We start from the raw sequence: 23034 nt of genomic DNA, 5'->3' as shown, positions 1-23034 counted from the left end.
ACGGAGTAAGTAAGTGAAAATATACCAATTGAAAATCAGCAATTCTCAATATCCACAGTCTAGACCAAACAGTCAACCAAACTCAGTCAGACGCAAAAGTTGTGGGTAATAACAAGAGAGTGAGGAGCTAGCATTAAAAGACAAGGTGTGGATTTATGCCGCAAAGTATAAACAATCTTATAGTACAGAAACATTTTAAACATACCTACAAAGTTCCCGGAAATTTAGTTACCGTGCACTTTGTACGAGAACAAAGTAAATGATCCAATTCCTTCAGAATTGCGGCAAATGCAGAATTGAAGTAAAGGATGTTCTCTTTCAACCACAGATGTGGCCGAAGGGTATAGAGGAGAGTGAATATTTTTTTAGCAAAAAACATTCCGTGGATAAATCTCCTAAGCAAAGCAGATACATAACCCGAAAAAGACAGAAGTGAAAGTGTTAATTCGCATAAAAGTGTTCTTAAAGTTAAAAATTATTTAAAGATCATTAATTATAATGCTCAATCATTGCGTAATTTTTTTTACACTTGAAATACGGAATCATGTTTAAGCTGATTGTTTGTGTCTTAATGAGCACTAGCTTGTACCATATGTACAGAAATATGCTTTGTACATAAGATCATAACTCGTCTCAAGTAATTTACTATTAGGTATATTATACTGTTGAACAAATTTTAGGCACTATTTGTAATAAATATTTTACATAATTGGCACAGTCCCATATTGAATACACAAGCTTTAAGCCTTTAAAAATGATACATAGTACAGTAGTCTCAATAATATTATAATATTTACTTTGTTTTCAGGTCGGTGTGAGCCAGCAGCCGGGATGCTGATAGCCTGCGCGGGCTGCGACAAACCTATCCTGGACAAGTTCCTACTGAACGTCCTGGACAGGACTTGGCACGCCGATTGTGTCAGGTGTTTCGACTGCCACGCACCCTTAACTGATAAGTGCTTTTCCAGGGAGAGCAAGTTATTTTGTAGGAGTGATTTTTACAGGTAAAAGGCTAGAAATAATTCTATAATCATAATATTTTCAATAAGTTAAATTAACATAGTTGATGTTGGACGATATTATAATGACAACGTAGTTTTTTGGTAAACTTTGTTGAAGATCAGTTGGACAGAAAATGAAAGAACTATAGCAAAATATAAAAAAATTAAATCCTAATAAGTGTGTCTGAAAAATATTATATTCTATCATTGGTAACTTAAGGTAAACGGTATAAGTTAAACATAAACAAACCAAAAATTCGCTGAAAAAAATAGGCAACTATATCTTAATAATTATTTTATTTTTTCGTGTTAAAGTCAGTTTTATAAATACTGGTTTTTAAAAATCCCTAAATATAAAAAATCAGGACGATTTGGTTCTGATGAACGAGGGGGCCACCTTAAAGGGCCATAAGTTCAATTAATCGAATATGAAGTTTTTTGATTGATTATGGGCCAGCATCAAGATGGCAAGGTTTTAGAGTCAAAATGTATTCCTCTCCTCCAAATATCTCTCATCAAAAATGTCATTTAAGTTCGTTTAATAAAACGACCAACATTAAAACCGAATCTTTTTGCCTCCTGATCTCCTGAACTAACTGAGGATTTGAGTCATTTCCAATATAATTTGTTGTGTTGGTTAAATATTCCTGCACTGGATATGCGAACTTCCTCGGTTAACTTTGAATAAAAATTTGGATTTTCAATACATTTTCTTATTTACCATTCTGCAAATTATATCCTTCTTAAATAATCGTTTGGGTATAATTTTTGTCGGACACGTGGACGATAAGGCCTAAATTTATGTTTCCTTTAAATTCTGCCAGCACTTGTCTTTGGAATACCTATTACCTTCTCAATTTGGCGTAAAGAAGTTTTATGGTATGCTTTTATATAACCCAACGTATTTACAACTCTTGTTTCGTCTAATTTTTCATATTGACGCCGTGGTTTTACTTAATATCCATGTGGTAATAAATTTGAATCAAGCTTTGCAAACTCCCTTGTCTTAATATCGTTAAAAATATAATTCAGATGCAGTAATAACATTCTTTTGGCATTCAATATCATATATAACGTATTTTTTATAATTTTCAAAATTCATTTTTTTGTTGACAAAACTTTCCGCAGCTACAGTAATTGTTACAGGTAACATAGATGGCACAGGTTTTGTTTTATTTTCCATGCTAACATTATACTGATTCTGATGCTATTACCAAAGCTTATTCGATGAAATAAGCATTCTTACATTACGTAACATAATATCGGGTAAAAAATTATCAATGAAATCGAAAAAAGTAATAAAATACAGTGTCTAGTTCATAATAATTTTATTTATAAAATATGGAATCAATAATTTAAAAATAATAATACACTTGGAACCAATATTTACTTAACTTTAAGAAAGATCAGTACCTACTAATTTTATTTTTGCGAAATAAAACTATTAAGGATTATTATCAGTAGTAATATCCCTAGGACATTGATAACAGACGAGATAATTTCATGACAATCGAAAGCTCGTTCCTTGGTAACAGCACGAAGCCGAAGGCTGAGTGCTGTTACCAAGCAACGAGCTTGAGAAATTTTTCATGAAATTATGAGGCATTCATCAATGTCCGAGGGATATTCGGCGGATAATTTTTCTAAAAAAAAAAATCATAACTCAACATAACGAAACATTTATTTATTAAAAGTACAGTTAGTAAAAGTACAATTATTAAAATTTAAGTTAACATTAGATTCGTTGCTGTTCTCTACTATAGAAGATCTATTACCACGCATAATATTTATAATCTTGTTGTGGTGTTCTTGATATTTTGAAGTTTATTTGGATGAAGTTGTCAAACTCGATCGTGTTGTCATAGGGATTGAAAATTGCACTGAATGCAATTATCAGTCTAATGTTGACATGATTGGGTGAAATTGTTCCACATGACATAAAATGACGAAATTTGAATGGTTGTTAGAACAGTCGAAAAATTATCCTTATAATAAAATGTTTAAATGCGAGTGTTTTATTTTCAACGACTGAAAATAATAATATAATATGTTATGATAGGTGAAAGAGAATTAAAAATGTAAACAACCAATTTAAATATTATAGAATGTCCCACATAAAAAAGATAAGTTGGCATAATATTTTCATTAGTGACTCCCCCTAAAGATTTTTTTGTACGCCACTGAACCATTTCATAATATATCTATCAAAAGTTTTAATAGTTCTAAAAGTTTTTTCAATATTTCTTAATAAAGGAGACTACAACATGTTTTAGACATTTTTCAATAATCGCCCTGTATCTCACTAATTTGGGGAAGCAATTGACGATTTGATTGGGCAATCGTTACTTCAACGGTGGTACTGTTCAGGGTATAGTTTCAAAGTGTTTAACCATGACTGACTCAGTTCCGAAGTTCCGAAGACCGAAGGAGAAGCAACCATTTATAGATTTTTGAAACAACGACAGCAAAAAAGCTCTTACAAAAGCAGCAAAAACGTCACCAGGAAGAAAACCTCGGCAAATAGACGATATTTCTAAACAAACAGTTATTCAAAAAGATGATATTTTTTTATTTTTTAAATAAGATATCTACTTTGGAAAAGTTTTAGCAAACATTAATACTGACGAAACTTTGTCAAACATAAGAGACAAATTGTATAGAAAATTTTGAACGAATTGGACTTTGTTTGAGAAAAGAATATTAGAAAATCTGTGCATATAGAGAAAGAAAAAATGATTTATTGAACGAGGCAATAATTCGCTCCACATTTAAAAGAAATTCAAAAACTGCGAATATAAGGCAGTCATACTTTATCATAGTTTTTATCTGGATAAAACATAGATTGTTGAATCACATTTTGTAAGAAAGATTTAGCAAACATGCAAAAAATGCTCAACAAGCGTTTTCTAAAGGTTAGTCTACTGGATTAAAAGTTGCAGCTGGTAGAGGTCTTCGTTTGATTCTTACTCATATTGAAGGAGATAAAGGATTTGTTTACCAAGGTTTGTTAAAATTCTTTGTTAGCTATAGTTAGTCATACAACGCCAGTTACCTTTCAATACCTACCTTTATTTCAAAGAAATAAAGGTAGAGGAAGGGATACGTAAAAAGAGCTGCATTTATGTAAATTACATTCACCAAAGTTTGAGAAGTTTGGTGCAGATAAAATAGCAAAAGAACGTGAAGTTATTGACACGTGATCTTTGGAGCCCATTCAACGAATCTGGACTTACATAAAGGGACATGTTACTAGAAACAATACACAAAGTCAATTTACTTATAAAATTAGTATTTGATATTTAGAACCATGGCAGATAATAAAGCAATTAATGGAAGCAGTAAGTCTTCATACCAGAAAAGAATAAAAAAAAGTTGCCAAATACGATAGTGGAGCAACCGATCTGAAAAAAATTACAGACTATGCAGAAGAAAAAGAAATATATATCCAAAATGTAGCAAATGTAATATCAGCTATAGGTGATAGAAGAAAAGCTTTAGAAAAATAAACTAGAGACAAAGAACTGTTGAAAGTATTAATTAAAAAGGAAGATGTGAATTTTTATTGTTCGCAAAATGGAAACATCTAGAACTTTGGCAGAAAGGACGCTTAGGAAATAACATGGAAATGTTGTGAATGCTTTGATAGCATTGATCATAAATATTTAGGTCATGAAATCCAAATTGTCAGTGATGACCAAATTGCTGAACTGCAAAGAAGAATCACTTTAGCATGGGCGCATATGGAGCTCTATCAGACACCTTTAAGAGCATTCTGCCAAATTATTTGAAAAAGAAGACGCTCGACCAATGTGTACTTCCAGTCATGACTTACGGCGCCAAAACACTTTTCTTAATCCAGGCTACAGCAACCAAACTCAAAGTAATCCAAAGAAAAATGGAACGCTCGCTATTTGGACTGACTCTAAGAGACAGGGTTAGAAACAAAGAAATAACAAGGGCAGGCGTCACAGATGTCATAGAGCACATAGCAAGGCTAAAGTGGAACTGTGCGAGCCATGTAGTCAAAATGAATGACGGACGGTAGACCCAAAAAACTACAGTGTGGAGAACACGAGGAGATAGAAGAAGCAGAGGTAGACTATCCACATGATGGACAGACGACGTCAAAAAATCGCTAGGAATGGGCCGCACGAAGCTCAAGACCGACAGAACTGAAAGAAATTAAGAGAGGCCTATGTTCAACTTTGGATGCAGAAGGCTGGATGAGAATGATGGATGATTGAGAGTAAACTTAATGTAACACCAAGTACTCATTATGTCGGGATGATATCATGAGATTTTTCCTTGTTTTCAATGATTTACAATGGAATTTGACACACGTTATCATTAACTATTATCATTAACACACATTAACTTGAGACAGGTGTCTCAAGTTAAAGTTAATTTCATATAATTAAATAAACTATCGTCCAATAAAGTTGTCCTAGAAACGCATTTCAGAAATATTAGTAATATAATTTTAAAGTCATCTACATTCAAATGTAAAATATATGTCTGACTAAGATGACATAAAAATATCGCAAGAAACTAATTTTTAAACTATATTAGATATATTTTATTCTACAAGCTCATTGTTCAAAATTCTATGCAGAATATGAATATGTACAATATACTTATGTTATTTATCAGTTTCAGACTGATTAAAATACAATCTATGTAACAGAATAAGAATATACACAAACGTACAATATTTCTTGTAAATATTTTTTGTACCAAAAGTAATCTTTTGTTCAAAACAATGGATCTCAGAGACAATAATAAACTGTACGTAGAAATGCAAATGTACTTTTTCAGACACATACAACAAGAATGCCAGCAAAAAATTACGAAGAATAATCCACCATAAACCTTACGTAAATTACATGTGTTCTATGTAAAAATAATATGCAGCGTGCCATGTTGCAGGTTGTAAATGCGATGCAAAAAATTTAAACAAATGTTAATTATACTTGCATTTCCATATCAATTCGATGGCGTGCAAAAAACGCTAAAGACGATGATAGTCAACTCTTTTATACAAGTTTATTTTGTAATGTATATAATTGGACATAAAATTATGTGTTAAATTCAAATCATATGTTTAATTGTAGAGGTGAGCATTTCTTCAATGATCGAATCTTTTGGAATCGTTCTATGAAATAATTCAAGATATTTATGAAAATTGTTTTTCAATTTCTTTAGAGTTTAGTGCCACATAAAAAGGTAATAACTTAAGTCTGGACATTCTATCTATCTATCGACTCCCTTTTTGTTGATTTTTGGTCACAGGCTCCCCGTTGTCTTCTCCGATGGTCTCTATTCAGTTTTTTTATCTATAGTGTGTGTCCATTAATTTCAGTGCGTTATTTTTTGCATCTGTTCGTGACCTACTGCTCACTTGATGTCATCAGTCCATCTGGTTTGAGGTCTGCCTCTACTTTTCGTAATTGTTCTTGGTCTCCATTTAACAACTCGCTTCGAACAACGGTTTCCTTCCATTCTTCCTATGTGTAATGCACAGTTCCATTTTATTATAACAATATGTTGAATTAAATCTGTTACTATTGATAATCTATTTGCTGCTTCATTAGATATGCGATCACTGAGCTTAATGTTGAGCATTTCACAGCTCTCTAAGTCACTTGAAGTTTGTGGACTATGTGTTTGTTAAAAGCCAATGTTTCAGTTTCATATTTAAGGACCACAATACATACTAGTCGAAAGTTTATGCCTTTAATGTATTGTTCTTGCCTTGATTTTGTATATAGGTCTAATAGCATTTCCTGCAATTTTTCTCTGTATTTTGCTATTAAAGCAACATCATTGGAAAAATATCAGGTGATTTATTTTTTCTCGCCAACCTTATTTTCTTTTTACCTTCTGAAGTTCGCAACATACTTCTAGGGCTAAAGTCAAAGGTGATTCAAATAGAATCTCCTTGTTTAACCCTGCTCTGTAGTTTTACTCTTTCTTTTTTTTTCTTCTGTTTTTTCTTGCTATATTACATTCTCGTATATAAATATATATATATATATATATATATATATATATATATATATATATATATATATATATATATATATTTAATGATATTCGTATATCGGTCATTAAGGCAATAGTAGAATAGGGTTTTGTTTTAAGGTTTAAAAGAAAACGATTAGAGATTTTACAAATGTTTGCAATATCCAAAACCTACTAATGACAACTTGTTTCGGAAGCCGGTGGACAGAAAAAAATAATATAAGCAGTCTGTTTGTTTGAGTATTATCGGAGAAACCAGGAGGTACAACCTGATGCATTTCATAGAAATTGAAAAATCTATTTGTGTGTTTGAAAATGCTAAGATATGATTGGTTTAGAAAGAAATAATAGAAAGAGAAGTTGTTTGTTTGGTGTGTTTTTGAAAGTAGACTGGAAGGTTATCTGTTCCTGGTTGTCGGAAGATTAACATCGAGTAGAAAGAGTTTTGCATACTGGAAGGTTCTTTTCATCGGTGAAAAAAATTGAGTTGTGCTAAAAAAAAATAATTTTGTTTTTCGAAAGTGTTTGTTTTTAGAAAAAGTGGAAGGTTTCCCTGTATGCTGCTCGAGAGGAGAGCAGTATTTGTTAGTAGAACGAAATTTATCATTGCATCGGGAGAATTTAGAATCCAGAGGGGATAGGAGTTTTGGTTAGAACGAGAGATCGAGATTCGGTTTTTAGGAGCAGATCCAATGAAGGAGTTTAGCGAGAAATTCGACAACAGAGTCCAGGTCATTTCTAGAACAATATTACAGAGAGAGAAGTTCAGATAAATAGTACCTATAGGTCATTTAGTAAAGTTTCTCAATTATCAGAATAGGGACAAAGTGTTATATAAATATATATATATATATATATATATATATATATATATATATATATATATATATATATATATATATATATATGTATATACCTGATTTTTGTTTTGATATACAAAATAAACATTTTTCAAGGGGTTTTATCAATATATTTTAATTTTTTTGAACCATTTACATTTCTTTAATTTCCTTCTGCTCCTGCCTATAATTAAGATTATTGTATCATATTAGATCATATATATATATATATATATATATATATATATATATATATATATATATATATATATATATATATATATACCTATGTAAAAATACTGAAATTGGCGTAGATATAAGAATCACTTTATTTCATGATAAAATCATTTTTGGAGGTTGTTATAACTCTTTGAATATAGCTTTTTTGGTATTAGTCCACTTTAAAAAGAATATTAAGGTGACTCCCTACAATGATTCTTTTGGTGACGAATCGTTCGACTGATTCGGTTAAGACCATCTCTATTTATTTTATTTATGGATTCCAACGTTGTGCTAGCCGTAGGGTCTGTTATCTCAATGTTTTACCGTAAATTGATTCTGTAACGGCAATAAATAAGTTAACGATAGTCAACAACTAAGGATAAGATATGATTTTATATTAACGAGCAATTTGTTTGATATCTGGTAAAAAAATGGGGGACATTATCTAATTTACAGCGCATTCTCAATTAGCTTAATGTGACTTTTTAATGAGTTAAGTTGTAATTATCATACAAACCGTTTTATTAAATATTGTAAAAATAAAAGCGGAGGAAATAAAATTGATACGTAAAGATATGAAATAATCCAGAGCTGGATTTCTCTTTCATTGTAGTTATCAATTAAATTTTTTTGTTCAGTAGAATAAAAATTGAGTACTTATCAACCGATATTGCTGTTATAATAAAAAAATAGTTATTGTGTTTGTTTATAATGCCTTGTAATTTGTTGTGTTTTTCCCTAGTCTATTCAACTTTCGTTTCACTTCCTGTAATATTAGAATATGTACGAGTATTACTCTGTGATACGAAGTTTTTCTTTGTTTATCGTAATTTTTTCAGCTATATTTGGGTTATGGTATTTATAAGCTTAGGTAGTTGACTTTTATCCAATGTTCATCTTATCGTCGGGGAAAGGTTTCTTAACTTTCTTTAACGTTTCTTTCTTTGTTTGGCTTGTAGACACTGCAATCTATAATAACTAATTCTACACCTAGATGTCTTCCAATATATTTATTTTTTATTATATCCTTTTTGTCAATTCACTCATCTATCTAAGCATTCTCATCACAAATATTTGTTGTTGTTTTTAGCAGCCCAAAATTTACTGTCGTATTTCATAGCTATTCTTATGACAGATTGATGGAATTTGCTTTCCAGTTTTATTGGAAAGTTTATGTCACACAACATATTATTCAATAAAAAATTTATTTAAAATCCTTTATAAAAGGTATATAATTAAAACACCCAATCGGGCTACATCACAACCACAAAACGTTTTCGGAATCTATATTCCATCATCAGTGTGTCTAGGTGTACATGTTTTGAGCCACTAAATATTTGGGTAAAAACCCGTTAAATGTTATTATTTTAAATTTAGGTTACATTATTCGGTCATATATGTTATGATGTTAAAGTTACAAGTGGAATTGGCAACGCAATACTCTACATGAGTCTTGCATTGTCACTTTGTTTCACTTTGTCTCGGGACCAGTAACCTCATGTAGAGTCTTACTTGCCATGTCATCAATTCCACTTGTAACTTGAACATCACATCACATATACGATCGAATAATGTAACCTAAATTACAAATCGTAAAATTTGTAAAAGGTTTTGTGATTGTGATGTAGCCCGATTAGATGTTTTAATTATATACCTTTTATAAAGGATTCTAAATAATTTTTTTGTGATATATAGTATACAGCCAGCTCAGGAACTTAGTTCCTTGTGGATATTATTCAATGCCTGCAATTTCTTCGATATCTCTCACTCTACTGTATTTATCTTCATATATTTTCCCGTTGTAATAGCGATCATAGATAATTAAAAATATTACTTTTTACTTCCTTTTTTCATCCAAAGTTTGTTTGAATGGAGATCAGTAGTAGTTCCATATTTAGTTCCCTTTCAGAATGTATTAATAACACAAGACGATCGGTAAACATTAAACAATAACGAATGAAACTTTAAAATTTTCCTGTTTTATAATTCGACATTAATAAGAATAAATAAGGACTAAACAATGATATCTCATGAAATCCTACTTTCACATGAAATTTATTAGTCTCTCCATATGCTCTAGACTCATTAAACTAGATTCAACCAGAAGATTCATGAAGCACCAGAAGAAAATTACTACTAATTAAAAAAAAACTCATCAATTCACAAGAAGGCGATGTATTAGCTAAATAAATATAACAGTTGTGTCCAAAAATTGGTTTTGGCAAATAAATCCATATTTAAGACCTTGGGCTTGAACTGCTTGTATTTAGTCTCAAGCCGCGTACACATTTGCGGATTCGCCTTGAATCCAGAGGGAGAGGAAAGCTGAAAGCTTTCCCATGCACGGTCACACCCCGCATGAGCACTGAACCAGAAGTAGAGGCAGATAACTACGAAGTTCTCTGGTAGAGGCCCGAACCCCGAACACGGAATTCAGTCTGCGTTTGGTTTCTTGCCTAAAACCATGCCATATTTAATAGAAACCGAAATGCTTCTAAATGTCACTTTTTCCTATATTTATTGACTGGAAACCTTTTTCTTCTTCTTCTTCTTCTTCTAGTGCCGTATTCACTAATGAAGGTGAAGCTATAACCATTTCAAATTCGTCCCTATCATCTGCTTTTCTTAAAAGCGTCTGTGTGTTTAATCCAGTCCAGTCGCGTATGTTTTTCATCCAGGATATTTGTCGTCTACCAGGACCCCTTTTCCCTTTGATTTTACCCTTCATAATCAGCTGCAAAAACTCGTACTTATACATATTTTGATTCTAGTTCTCCTATCTTTTTACAGTGTTTTATCAAATACATTTCCTAAGCTGTTTTGATTTTTTCCTTTATTATTCGTTGTATTTCTTGATGTTTTGTAGATCTTTTCCTTTATATTTCCTTTTTTCTTCCATCTGTAGTAGTATTTGTTTTTGAGGCTCTGACCTATGTTGTGTTAAACTTTCTTGCGCTGATTTCAGTAATACGTTTTGTATATTATATTACTTTTTATTTACGTCCATAATTTGTTTGTTGTCATTTAGTGTTTTTTGCATATTTACATTCATATTATGTATTAATTCGTTTTTATTTCATCGTTTTTTAGCAATCTGTAATAAGTTTTGGTTCTGGTCTCCTTTAGTTTAATTCTATTTAATTTTATTTTCACTACAGCAACTAACGGATTGTGATCTGAGATAACATCTCTGCAAGATAAGTTTTAACTGAGGTTATAAAGTTTTTATATCTGGTGTTTACGAGTATAAAATCTATCTGATTCCTGACAATGTAGTTTTCTGTACGTGAAAGAGACGTCCGTATATAGAGTCTTCCCTTAGGAAGCTGAAACTAAGTACTGGCAATTATCATATTCTTTTCTTGGCAGAATTTTATTTCTTACATTTCTTGTCTTTATTCTCTCTCATTTTTAGTTCCTAATCCGAACTGTCGTACCATATTTTTAACTATATCTGCTCCAATTTTTGTATTAGATTCTCCTGAAATGTACGTAATGTCTCTAGACTTTGTTAACTTTAGTGTGTTGTGCATTTCTGAATAAAACTTTTCAATCTCATCTTCGGCCTTATCAGCTGTGGGAGCATAGACTTGGATTATATTAATATTGCAGTTCCGTGCTTGAATTTTTAGCATTATTATTCTTTCTGGGATTTGAACCACACATAGTACTAATTTTCTAATTGTGTTGCTTATGATGAACGCTACTCTGTATCGATGATCAGTTTTGTCTGTTCCAGTGTAATACATATTGTCGTTATTTACTGATATCTCTCCTTTTCCTTGTACACTATCACTAACACCAAGTATATCCATATCTAGCCTTTTTCTATTCAATAACTGTATGTAGTTTTCCAGGCTGATATATACTTCTTATATTCCAGGTAGCTATTTTTATCTGAGTGGGTTGAGTATTTTTTTGCTTATGTGTGTGTGAGGAGGCCTTGTATTCTTATGCTTATGCTCCCCTATCGGATTTTGGTCTCCGATTACCATAATCAATAGTGTCTCTTGCGTAACTTAACCATTATAATTTGTACTAGAGATGTCATCAGATACCCTTTATGCAGTGGTTTCTCGTTACCATCTGCATTCTGATGCCGTTGACCACTTTCTTGGTTCTTCCGCCCAAAGATCAATTTCTCAGTATCAGGACAACAGAGTGCCCTCCCACTTACCAGCTCATCCACCCGAAGCCGTTGGCAAGTAAATAATAGATTGCTTATCCCAAAAAACACTCGGATATCAGAGCCTTGTTAGTAATCTAGCAAGATGTACCAGATGACCATGATCTAGTTCATCATACTAGCAGGTGAGGTTGACATTTGAATAGAGGTAGCTATATGTTGCGCATTACTATCCCATTACATCCCAATGATAACTAATATCTTGTTAAGATCAGTGGTCAAAAAGAGTACCTGGACCAACGTGATTATCAACATTCACAGAAGATACATACTGAATGAAAATTAATGAAGATCTTACGCCGTGCGCCGTGTTGTTTTGTTTCATATTACTTAAAAGATACTTTGAAAACAGTACGTTGATAAAAGAATAATCGATGCTTCCTTCAGTTGTCTTTAAATTTTAACGTGCACACGTTGGCGGATACTATAAATCTATAAAACTATTTATATTGTAAGCCCTGCCTACGCAAAAAATATCAATTAAACTTATCGATTTGCTTCGATTAACCTCATAAATTTGTGTAAAACAATATATACTAAAAATTTAATGCGTAAAGGATCATAAAGTTTATATTGCCCCGTTTATATTTTATTGCCATTCGCTATTTTAGATTTTTAGGTGTCACTCTTTAACATTGCATATACGCAATATAAAAGTTTTGTAACAAGAATTAGAAACATGTCTTTAGTGGCTATAAAGAAGAAAGCTCCAAAACATGAAAAGAGAGTGGATATATGTTGCAACTCATCAAATTGTGTAATTTTTTATATCTTAAAATATATAATTGAATTGACAAAATAAAATTTGGTCAAAATAATATTAGTTCTAACCTTCAGGGGTGGTCAATAGTCCTGCAAATTTTAAATCGCGACTGAATTACACCGTTACGTTAGCCGCCATCTTAGATTTAAAGTTACATCTTTTTTGTTCAATATCTCCGCCACTTTCACCTTTTCTACAAAAATTGTAAAAACTAAAATTGTTGCAAATAGGATTTCTTACAACTTCTTTTTTACAAATTTTTTTATACACACTACTACGCTACACTACAATCTCCTTAATTTTTTGCTAAAATCAATATTTAAGGTCGTAGGTTCGTTCCTTTTATGGATTGTTACTGATGACGTAAGCGTCTAGGGTTTATTAATTGTTTGTGTCTCGTTGGGCTTATCACAGGCGTAGGAGCTTAAATGTTGATTGTAGCACAAAAATTCAAAGAAATCAAAATTGTATAAAATACGATTTTCTCAATTTTTTGTATGTAATAACGAATTCCAAAGAAGAGAAGAGATTACTGCATTTGTTTGAGACTCTAGAAATACGGAGCGGATTACCGTCTATTTTGGAGTTTCATCACAGTGGCCCAGCGGACCCAGAGTATGCACTCGACAGTGAAGATTCGGACATTGATGAAATTAGTGAAAATGAAGTTTTGAGAAATGAAAATGTAAATAATGAGCAAAAACCAGCACCTGAGAATGTTCCCATATCTAAAGATTGGCAAATACCTGATCAGCAAAGGATTAAAAATATAAATTATAATACGAATTCGAAAGAAGTAGGCGTAAACCCCGATCTAATAGATACAATGCAAGATGCCAGCCCTTTTGATTTCTTGTATATGTTTTTTGATGGAAAAGAGATATCTCTGTTAGTAAATCAAACAAACAATTATGCTCAACAATGTCTTGGAGGACCCAATGTAAAGAGAAGTGCAAGAATTGCAAGATTGGTACTCACAAATCGACAAGAAATGCGTACCTTTTTAGGCATACTTATGTGGATGGGTTTAGTAGATATGCCCTCCCTGGCTCACTATTGGAAAAACACAGTTATATAATAGCAAACTGACAGACTACATGGCCAGAAACCGATTTGAGTTGATTTTGAGGTAATATTACATTTTAGATTAGGCTTTAATTACTAAAATATATATTTATTTTCAGCATGTTTCATATTTCGAATAACTCAACACAGGTTCCCAAAGATCGGCCTTATTGACTTACTAGTTGATAACGAAATGTCACTGTGTATAGATGAGTAGATGGTACCATTTCAAGGTAGGCTAAGTTTTACGCAGTACCTGCAAAACAAAATGCATCGGTATGGGGTTAAAACTTTTACACTTTGCAATATAAAGTTTATGCTGGAAAGGAAGCTCAGCCTGGAATATCATCTGTATCCTCGAAAGTGGTTATGGAATTAATGGAGCCATATTTAGATTTTGGTAGAACACTACATGCGGACAACTGGTATAATATTGTCACTTTGGCAAAAAAATTACTGGATAGGCAAACCTTTTTCGAGCCAATAGGAAACGCAATCCTATTGATGTTACTAAAATCAAACGCAAATAAAAGGCAAAATGATAATGGTGTAATGGTTTTAAAGTGAAAGGATCGGCGAAATGTGCTTGCTATAAGTTCGAATCATATGCCTTCTATGGTAAATGTGATACAAAGAAGAGAAGACAAACTTAAACCACATGTTGCAGTAGAATATAATGCAAGAAAATCCTTGATAGATGTATCGGATCAAATGAATTTGTATATTTCATTTTCAAGGAGGTCATTGAAATGGTACCGAAAAGTTGTCTTTGATATTTTACTAAATGTTACCGTTGTAAATGCCTTGTCACTTTATTCTAAAGTGACAAATAAATTAATAAAAATAACACAATTTGTGGACTATTTTTTTTGTACCGTTTTTTAGAGTTACGCTACTTGTTAAATAAATATTTTATTAAAGAAAAATATTAGAACAATTAAGAGTAACTCAACGGGCCATGGAGAGGGCCATGTTAAATATAAGCCTCAGAGACAAAATTCCTAACACCGAAATACGTCGAAGAACTAAAGTAACCGACATCATGGAAAAAATAGCGACATTGAGATGGCAATGGGTAGCACATGTAGCAAGACAAGACACCAACAGATGGTCTCATAAAGTGACATTCTGGAGACCTCGAGAAACAAAAAGAAGCGTGGGAAGACCCAAAAAGAGATGGATAGACGATATAACAGCTGTAGCTGGAAAGCAATGGATGAGAATTGCAAAAGATAGGGAAGCGTGGAAACAATTGGAGGAGGCCTATGTCCAACAATGGATGAATGAAGGCTGAAGAAGAAAAAGAAGAAGCTAGCAACAAATTTTCTGACGAATACATTGACATCCTGAAAAAAAAACTAAACTTTTTATTGTAATAAATTACGCTGTAATAGCTCACTTTTCCTAATTTCATTGTACAAAGATACCCAACCATAGGGAAAGCACAGTCACAACAGCCTTTAACACGATCAACGTACAAAAAATTAATAAAAAAAAAATTAAATAAAATTAAAAAAAACCATTCACAAACAAACGCCTTCTATTATCTACTCTGCCCTCCGCCCACAATTGAACACCAAAATATCGAACTATCAATGGAAGCACCTATGGTATCACTCCTAAAGAGTGTTATGTACAGAGACACATCCTAAAGAGCCAGGGAATGACTAAACCAGTTAGCAACAAGAAGAAAGGACGCACAACACAAAACAGGTACAGTAGAAAGAAGAAAACTTGTTTAGTCAATCAGAAGAAATAGATAGAAACATAAAACCATATCTGCAAGACTCTGCGAACCAAACTGAAACAAAATTTGTAATGAACTAAAAAACAGTTAAAATTCCAGGTTTGGGGGTGGATTAAAAATAAACAAAAATATAAAAGCAGAAATAATTTAACAATTTTCGTACACGATTATAAATTTATCATTTAAAGAACATTACTTTTCATTGCACTTTAAATCCTCTAGCCGCAACCTCCCTGAGGGCTGAAACACCGTTTGACATAGCACTTAATTTTTATTAAATCATCTCATAATGGTATTAGAGACTTCTTTCCCTCATTTTTGTGACTTTTTCTCTTTTTTAATCGACGGATCGAGAAGGCAAAAGCTGAAAAGAGGCAGATAAGGGCGACTTTCTAAAAAGCTCTCTCATTTATTTATGGTAATTGCCCTCCGTTTAAGTCACCCTGATATGAATTTTGAAGGGCTTCACTATCATCCATCCCCCTCAGTCCATACTCCATATCGTCATTCATATCAGGGCAATTATCTTTACTCGTGTTGGAGTATTACAGAGAGGGGAAAAGTTTATTTTTTGATTATTGTCTCAACAATAACACTAAATTATCTTGTGCGGCTACTGATCCTTGGAAAAAATAAAAAGGAAAACGATTTCAGATAGTACGTCATAAACAACCTTTTAGTCTCAGTTTTGAATACTCTAACAATTAAAAATTTTAAAAATATATAGAGAAAACTTCAAAAGAGACATTTTAAGTCAAGTAAATCAATAAATTCAAGTAAATCTTAAATGAATGCCAATGTTTACGTAATATATATCCAGATTTTTTATTTTTGAGGCACGAGCTGAACGACATCAACAACGCCAACAAATACATTAAGTATTTACATGGAATTCGTTCCTTCGTCTAGCATTCGAGTATGAGCGAGATATTCAAACGCCATCTGAACCATTGAATGACTTAATTTTCAGAGCAAAAGAAATAGTTCACAATAATACAAATAGTCAACAATGTAGGTGTTTTGATATTTTTATAGGCCATCATCGTATACAGCGCTTCATTCCTCTTTCACTCAAAGACTCCATCCCTACAGGCTTACAATAAGTTAGGTATTTTTTATTTAGCTACCAAAATATTCACGAAAAATAGTTTATATAACAAAATAACGTTTGCTGGGCCAGCTTAGTTGCATATAATATGCTTCTCCTCATTCATCTGTATATTATGGTTAACTTCCACACGTTAGCTTAGTTAAAAACATTGTATGATATACACAAATCTATAATTACTATAGGTTACGTTACACTGTCTTTCTGTTGCAAATCATTATTTGTTTTTCAGTTTTGAAGTATTTCCAAGATTTTTTATTGATCTTGGCCTGCTCACAAAGAAGTCGCCACTCCTGGCGATTCCTGGCAACTTCCCGTTATCTTCTGACACTTAGAATCTGTAGGTCTTCTTCCTCATCATCAATCCATCTCCTTCGTGTTCGTCCTCTACTTATTGTGTTCTCTGGTTTTGAAAATGTTAATCTCTTCGTGTATTCGTGATCTGACATCCTAGCAATGTGTCCAGCCTATCTAAGTCTCTGCACTTTAACGAATTTCACAATATCTGGATCGGTGTATAACTGATATAGTTCAAAGTTGTATCTTTGACGCCATCGCCCATTTTCATTTACGGCCCCAAAAATCTTTCTAAGAATTTTTCTCTTAAAAATACCAAGAAGTCTTTCATCATCTTGAGATAAGGTCCACGTTTTAGCCCCACATATCAAAACCGGTCTTATTAAGGTCTTGTACATACTAAGCTCTACTGCACGTTTTATATTTTTATTTTTTAAATGTTTCTGGAGACCGTGAACAGTTATGTTTGCTATTGCTATGCGTCTTTTTATTTCGTCGCTTGTCGTGTTTTTTGAGTTTACTAGTGATCCAAGATATGTGAATTCTTTGACTTGCTAAACGGTATGGTTGTTAATTTAAATTCCCTGTTGGATATTTCGGTGGTTTTTAGAAACCTACATATACCTATTTGGTTTTTTCCTCGTTTACCACAAGTCCTAATTCACTTCACAAGTCAGCTAATGCGAGAATTTACGTCGATCTATTAAAAATAGTTCCATTCATTCTAATATTTAATTGTCTGATTGCCTTTTCCAATGCAATATTAAAGAGGAGACACGCCAGAGCGTCCCCCTGTCTTAAACCATTATTAATGTCAAAGAACGTAGAGTTTTCTCCTTTAATTCTAAAGCATGAACTTACGTTTTGCATTGTCAGTTGGTTGAGGTGGGATCCCAAAGTCTATCATTGCATTATATAATGCAGTTCAAATGCAATAATATTCGAATGCAAAGCTTTATATTAAAGAGAAATATAATGTTTATTAACTTTATTATTATACATTTCCGCCATAGACTTGTCATTTAAAGAAACATACAATATTGATCTCAAATTTTTAACGGCTCGCTCTATAAAAATTTATTTCCTAGAAAACATTTTTACTGTTATGCTCCATATACAAGTGTTCGCTTGCAGCCATAAAACCCCAATAATTTTTATAGTTCCATCGTCCTACATAATTCTTGGTACAAACGAACGTCCGTAAAGGCTGACACCTATTCTTCTTATTATCACCGCATTCCACGTCCTTTTGTTGTTCGTTTGTCGATATATAAATTCTTGATGGAATATGAAGTGCCAATATATTATTAAAATCCGTCTCAACAAACACGTTATCGACTTAACAAGCTTAAAGCCTGCATAACAAGCCTGTTTTAAGGACCAAGATTACAAACGGTTCAAACGATATAGGCGAAGTCGTAAAATACAAGGGCGTACTCAACAAGATAATTTTTCAAAAATAAGAAACATGTATATATATATATATATAACAAGCTACAAACGTATCGTATTTTCGTTGAATTTTTTTAGAATCATTGTATTTTTGGTGAAATGAGGGATAGTACAAAGTTGGCGTAAGATGTGTAGTGTAAGTTTTAGAGCTGTACGAAAGATATTCAAGCAAAAACGGACACTATTACGATTAAGGTAAACGGAAAAGGCATAAGTAAGTAAGGAAGAGGAAGACAATAATGTAGTCGTTTTTTTAAGGGAAATTATATTAAACGCCAAGGAAACAAGTCAAGTACATCAGCAAGACTTAGCAAACGCTAAAGTGATTATTGATGACTCCTCTTTACCCAAAAAAATTTATAGAATATGAAGTAATAAAATCAATCAGACTTCAAAATGCAATCATTAAATACTGCCATGGTAAAAAAACTATACGATTGTACAAAAATATCTCAACTGGACTGTTGAAGATAAGAAAAAAGAAGCATTGTCCTCGTATGAAAGTTATTTTTGATACGTGGACAGCAAACTTGTTTTGCCTTTGAAATTCTGTTAAAGGTTATATTCTAAGACTAGTTTTTTACCTCATGAGATCGTTCTTTTTGTATATCCTGTGTGTATGAAAAGACTTGCCCACTTATCAAAAATATGTTGAAAGTTGTGATTATAATAAACAGATTATATAAACAATCAAAACATGTCGCCTTTGTACCTTTCCTTGGATAATAAGTCTTTCCATGTTTTCAGTGTCTGCTCTTATAACATATCCAAAGTATTTTAATGCTTGAATATGGAATTTGCTGGAGAGCTATTTGCTGACCTTCAGCTCATTTAAAATTGAATTATTTGTTCTGTGATCCACGTAATTCTTAACATGTAACATTCTTCTCCAACTTAACATTTCTGTGGGGTCTATCTTTCTTCTTTCTGTTTGTCTTAGGATCCAAGATTCACGTCCGTATGTCAATATTGGAAATATTAAGCGGTTGCTTAACCTCATTTTTAGAGTTCGTGAAATTTGAGAGTCCTTCCATATCTTAGCCAACTTTCTTACGACGACTTTTGCTAGATAACATGTACATTTTATTTCTTCCTGTAGTGACCCTGTGTTTGTGACAAATACTCCTAGATATAAGTATGAGCTCACACCTTCAAACTGGTCAATCGTGGTTATGTGTCGATGATTGTATGTATGTAAGAAAGTTTTTAGCCTCTTATTGATTATGTACATCATTATTTTGCTGGCATGTCAGATAAGGGAGATGGTTCTATAATTGTCGTATTTATGGAAGCTGCCTTTTCTATGTATTGCCGTGATTGTAGATATTTTGTCTAGTCGTCGGGCCATTGCTTGGAATTCCATATTTTATAACAAAGCAAGTGAAGCAATTGTATTCCAGTTTCTTCTGTGGCTTTGAGCATCTGTTATCATATCTGGACGTGGTTTTTTATTATACTTGAGTTTACTGAACGCCAGTCTTATATCATTCTTATTTTCATAGAAATAGAAGTTCGTAGAAAATGTTTAAAATAAATTTCTATAGCATTTAAATGAAGGTATGTTTCACAAAGTGACAATTCAGTTTTAAATCAATTTTTTTTTATTGTCTTAATTTTTAATTATTTTACAACAGTGAATTTTAAAAGGGAAGAACTGGTTGACATGGTATGAATTTTAGGTGAATGTAATAAAGTGTGTTTACTTGCACCAAGACTCTATCATGATCCTATATTTGATATCCAGATCGTCCCTTACTTGTAAGGGATCGTGAAGTGGGAATTTTTCTTTTTTAGAGTCTCTTATTATCATAGTCATTAACATCTTGTGTGTGGTTCAACATTGAGCTTCAGCATCTCGAATTGTTTGTTTAATGATATTTCTCCACTGGTTACGGTTATCTGTTAAATGTACTGCATCAGTACACTTTTTGTTGTATGTCTGTAAGCCTTTTCGTGTAATCTCTGCCCATCGCTGTAGATATTTGCTGCGTTAGCATTGACTGTGACCAGTTTGAGTTTCTTGGACCACCAATCGCTCCATTTTGTGATCACTTCGATGGATATGATCAATTATTGGAAAAAAGTCTTCATATGTTCTAAATATATTATTCTTTGTTTCACCTACGTTTCACTCGCGTGGATAACTGTAGGTCTGTTAATATCATACATTCGTGTTGCTCATAAAATATTGCTGTAACAGTTATATAATTATTTTATGTTATAGAAAATATTTATCTATAAACTGTTTTTTAATATATGCTAACAAATAATGTATATATGTAAATGCAGTGAGTTTTTCAATGTAAGTTTTCAGATCACTAATTCTAATTAAATAACAATATTTAAAATGAGAATAGTAATCGAATTTGTGCGAAGAACCTTATTCTTTGCCTACATTACTGAGCCGCCAATGAGTTTTACCTTTTTTAGTAATGTAAAAAATATGTTAGTGGACAATTGTGGGAAACCTTAGAAGGCTGAATAGTCACAGTTAACAGCTCTTTTAAAAAAAAGTAAAAAAGGAGAATTAACGTCAGCAAAATGTCGGAGTAAATCAAAAACTCATAGACTTCTATTAGTGCTAAAACATTTAAGAGAAAAATGCTAGTAAACATGGTATTAACGACTATGTAACCCTATCTTTCTTTAAGATTTTAGTAATATTCGATTTGTCCGCAACCGCAACAAAATAAAATACGTCTATCTTTATGCAAAAGATGTGAGGTGATTATTTTTTATTGCTTTGTATATTTCTTTAATTACGCCAAGACAAAAAATTGGCAATATAAGAGTACATATCATCAAATACACAGTGACTATTGTATATTTCAGAATTTTTATATGTATCTGTTAAGTATAAAAACTATTATCATATTATCTCCCTCATAAATCTCATGGATATTTTACAATTTTGTGCACCGACATTTGTTAATTAAGCAGCCAATTAAGACGATGTTATAACTCGACGTTTTTAGTAAATTTTCTGTAATCGACGTAATTGCTTTATGTGTTATTGTCAAAGCAGTTATTTGTCTTTTCATTGCTCTTTGATTATTCGCCATTCTATCCATATTAGCTCTTGTCAATGTATTGGAAAGATTTTAGATACTGAGAATACTTTTTATTTTTCAATATGTAACTAAGTTTACCAAACTAAGCCCCTTTATTTAATTTTATTCTTGTTTTGGCATCATAACCCTGAAAATGTCTTTGCCTGTCTGGCTACATCCTCCCATTCAGACTGCTGTTATGCCCTTCTGCTCTTCATTGTCTTACGTTCATAGATTTCAGTTCGTCTTCCACGTCATCCAATTATCTCGTTCTTGGTCTTCATTTTTCGTCTTTCTATCGACTTTCATTGTAATATTTTTTTTGTTGATTTTATATTTTTTTGTCTTTGGACATGTCCAAGCTTTGTGAGTCTCTAACTTTTAACAAATCTTACAATATTGTGCCCTTTATTCAATTCAATAATCTTATCATTTCTCCTGATTCTAATTGTCTTCCTCTTGCACCGGCCGTATACTTTTCTTAGTATCTTTCTCTCTAATATCTTGAGTTGCACTTTATCCTTTTGTCATTACCTAGGTCTCAGAACTATAAATTACTACGAATCCAATTAATGTTCTGTATAGAATGATTTTGGTTCTGTTGTCTAATAATTTCGATGCCATCAATCTTTTATTAGCATAGGAGGAACGATTCCCACTGAAAATACGTGCATTAATATCGCTGTTTACGGAATTCTTTTGATTGATTCCTGTGCCCAGATATGTGACGGTATCCACACGTTTAATGATATAGTTGTCAATTGCGATATTATTTTCATTGTCAGGTCTGGTGTTATTTTGACGGTTATGCACTTTTCTGTACATTTTCAAAATCAAAAGAATGGAATTTTCTAGAGAATTTTTGTACACTATGTTTGTGTGCATTAATACTTCTATGTAGATGTTAGTGTGTTTGCTCAATATATGTTGAGTCTTAACAATTTATTTTATAAATAACATTCGACTGATGATCTTTATTAACATTGGGTTTAAACTTTGAAAAGTATTTTCCGGGTGTTTTTGATGATTTATGTCTTACATTGATGTCGCATTTCCCAAAATTTTCGACATTTCTTCACAAAATCCAATAATGTATGGTAAAGATAGGTATGTAGTATTTGTTTAAGTTAGTGATAGTACTGTTATTATTGCTAGGTTTAGATTAAGTTTGTTTTGAATCGGTATTGGAATAAGATTGATTTTTAATAATGCAACTTTTTTTTTAATTAGACTGTTGTAAAATTCTGATAAATAATAATTTTTTTCTGTATCATCTTTTGTAA

At 32.2% G+C, this 23034-nt stretch overlaps 1 protein-coding gene across 1 annotated transcript in view; it reads left to right on the top strand.

Moving 5' to 3' along the window:
* The window catches only part of Lim1 (LIM homeobox 1), a 207571-nt gene that overhangs the window by 35732 nt on the left and 148805 nt on the right, over window positions 1–23034 (top strand). The window contains exon 2 of the mRNA XM_072522896.1: window positions 809–1004. Within this exon, the coding sequence (XP_072378997.1) occupies window positions 832–1004 (173 nt within the window). The 5' untranslated portion in view covers window positions 809–831. The remainder of the gene's footprint in view (window positions 1–808; window positions 1005–23034) is intronic.

The sequence above is a fragment of the Diabrotica undecimpunctata genome, chromosome 2 (genome assembly GCF_040954645.1).
Source record: "Diabrotica undecimpunctata isolate CICGRU chromosome 2, icDiaUnde3, whole genome shotgun sequence".
In the NCBI taxonomy this organism is placed as follows: Eukaryota; Metazoa; Arthropoda; class Insecta; order Coleoptera; family Chrysomelidae; genus Diabrotica; species Diabrotica undecimpunctata.
Note: the sequence above shows the minus strand (reverse complement) of the source record. Positions and strands in the feature narration are given on the sequence as shown.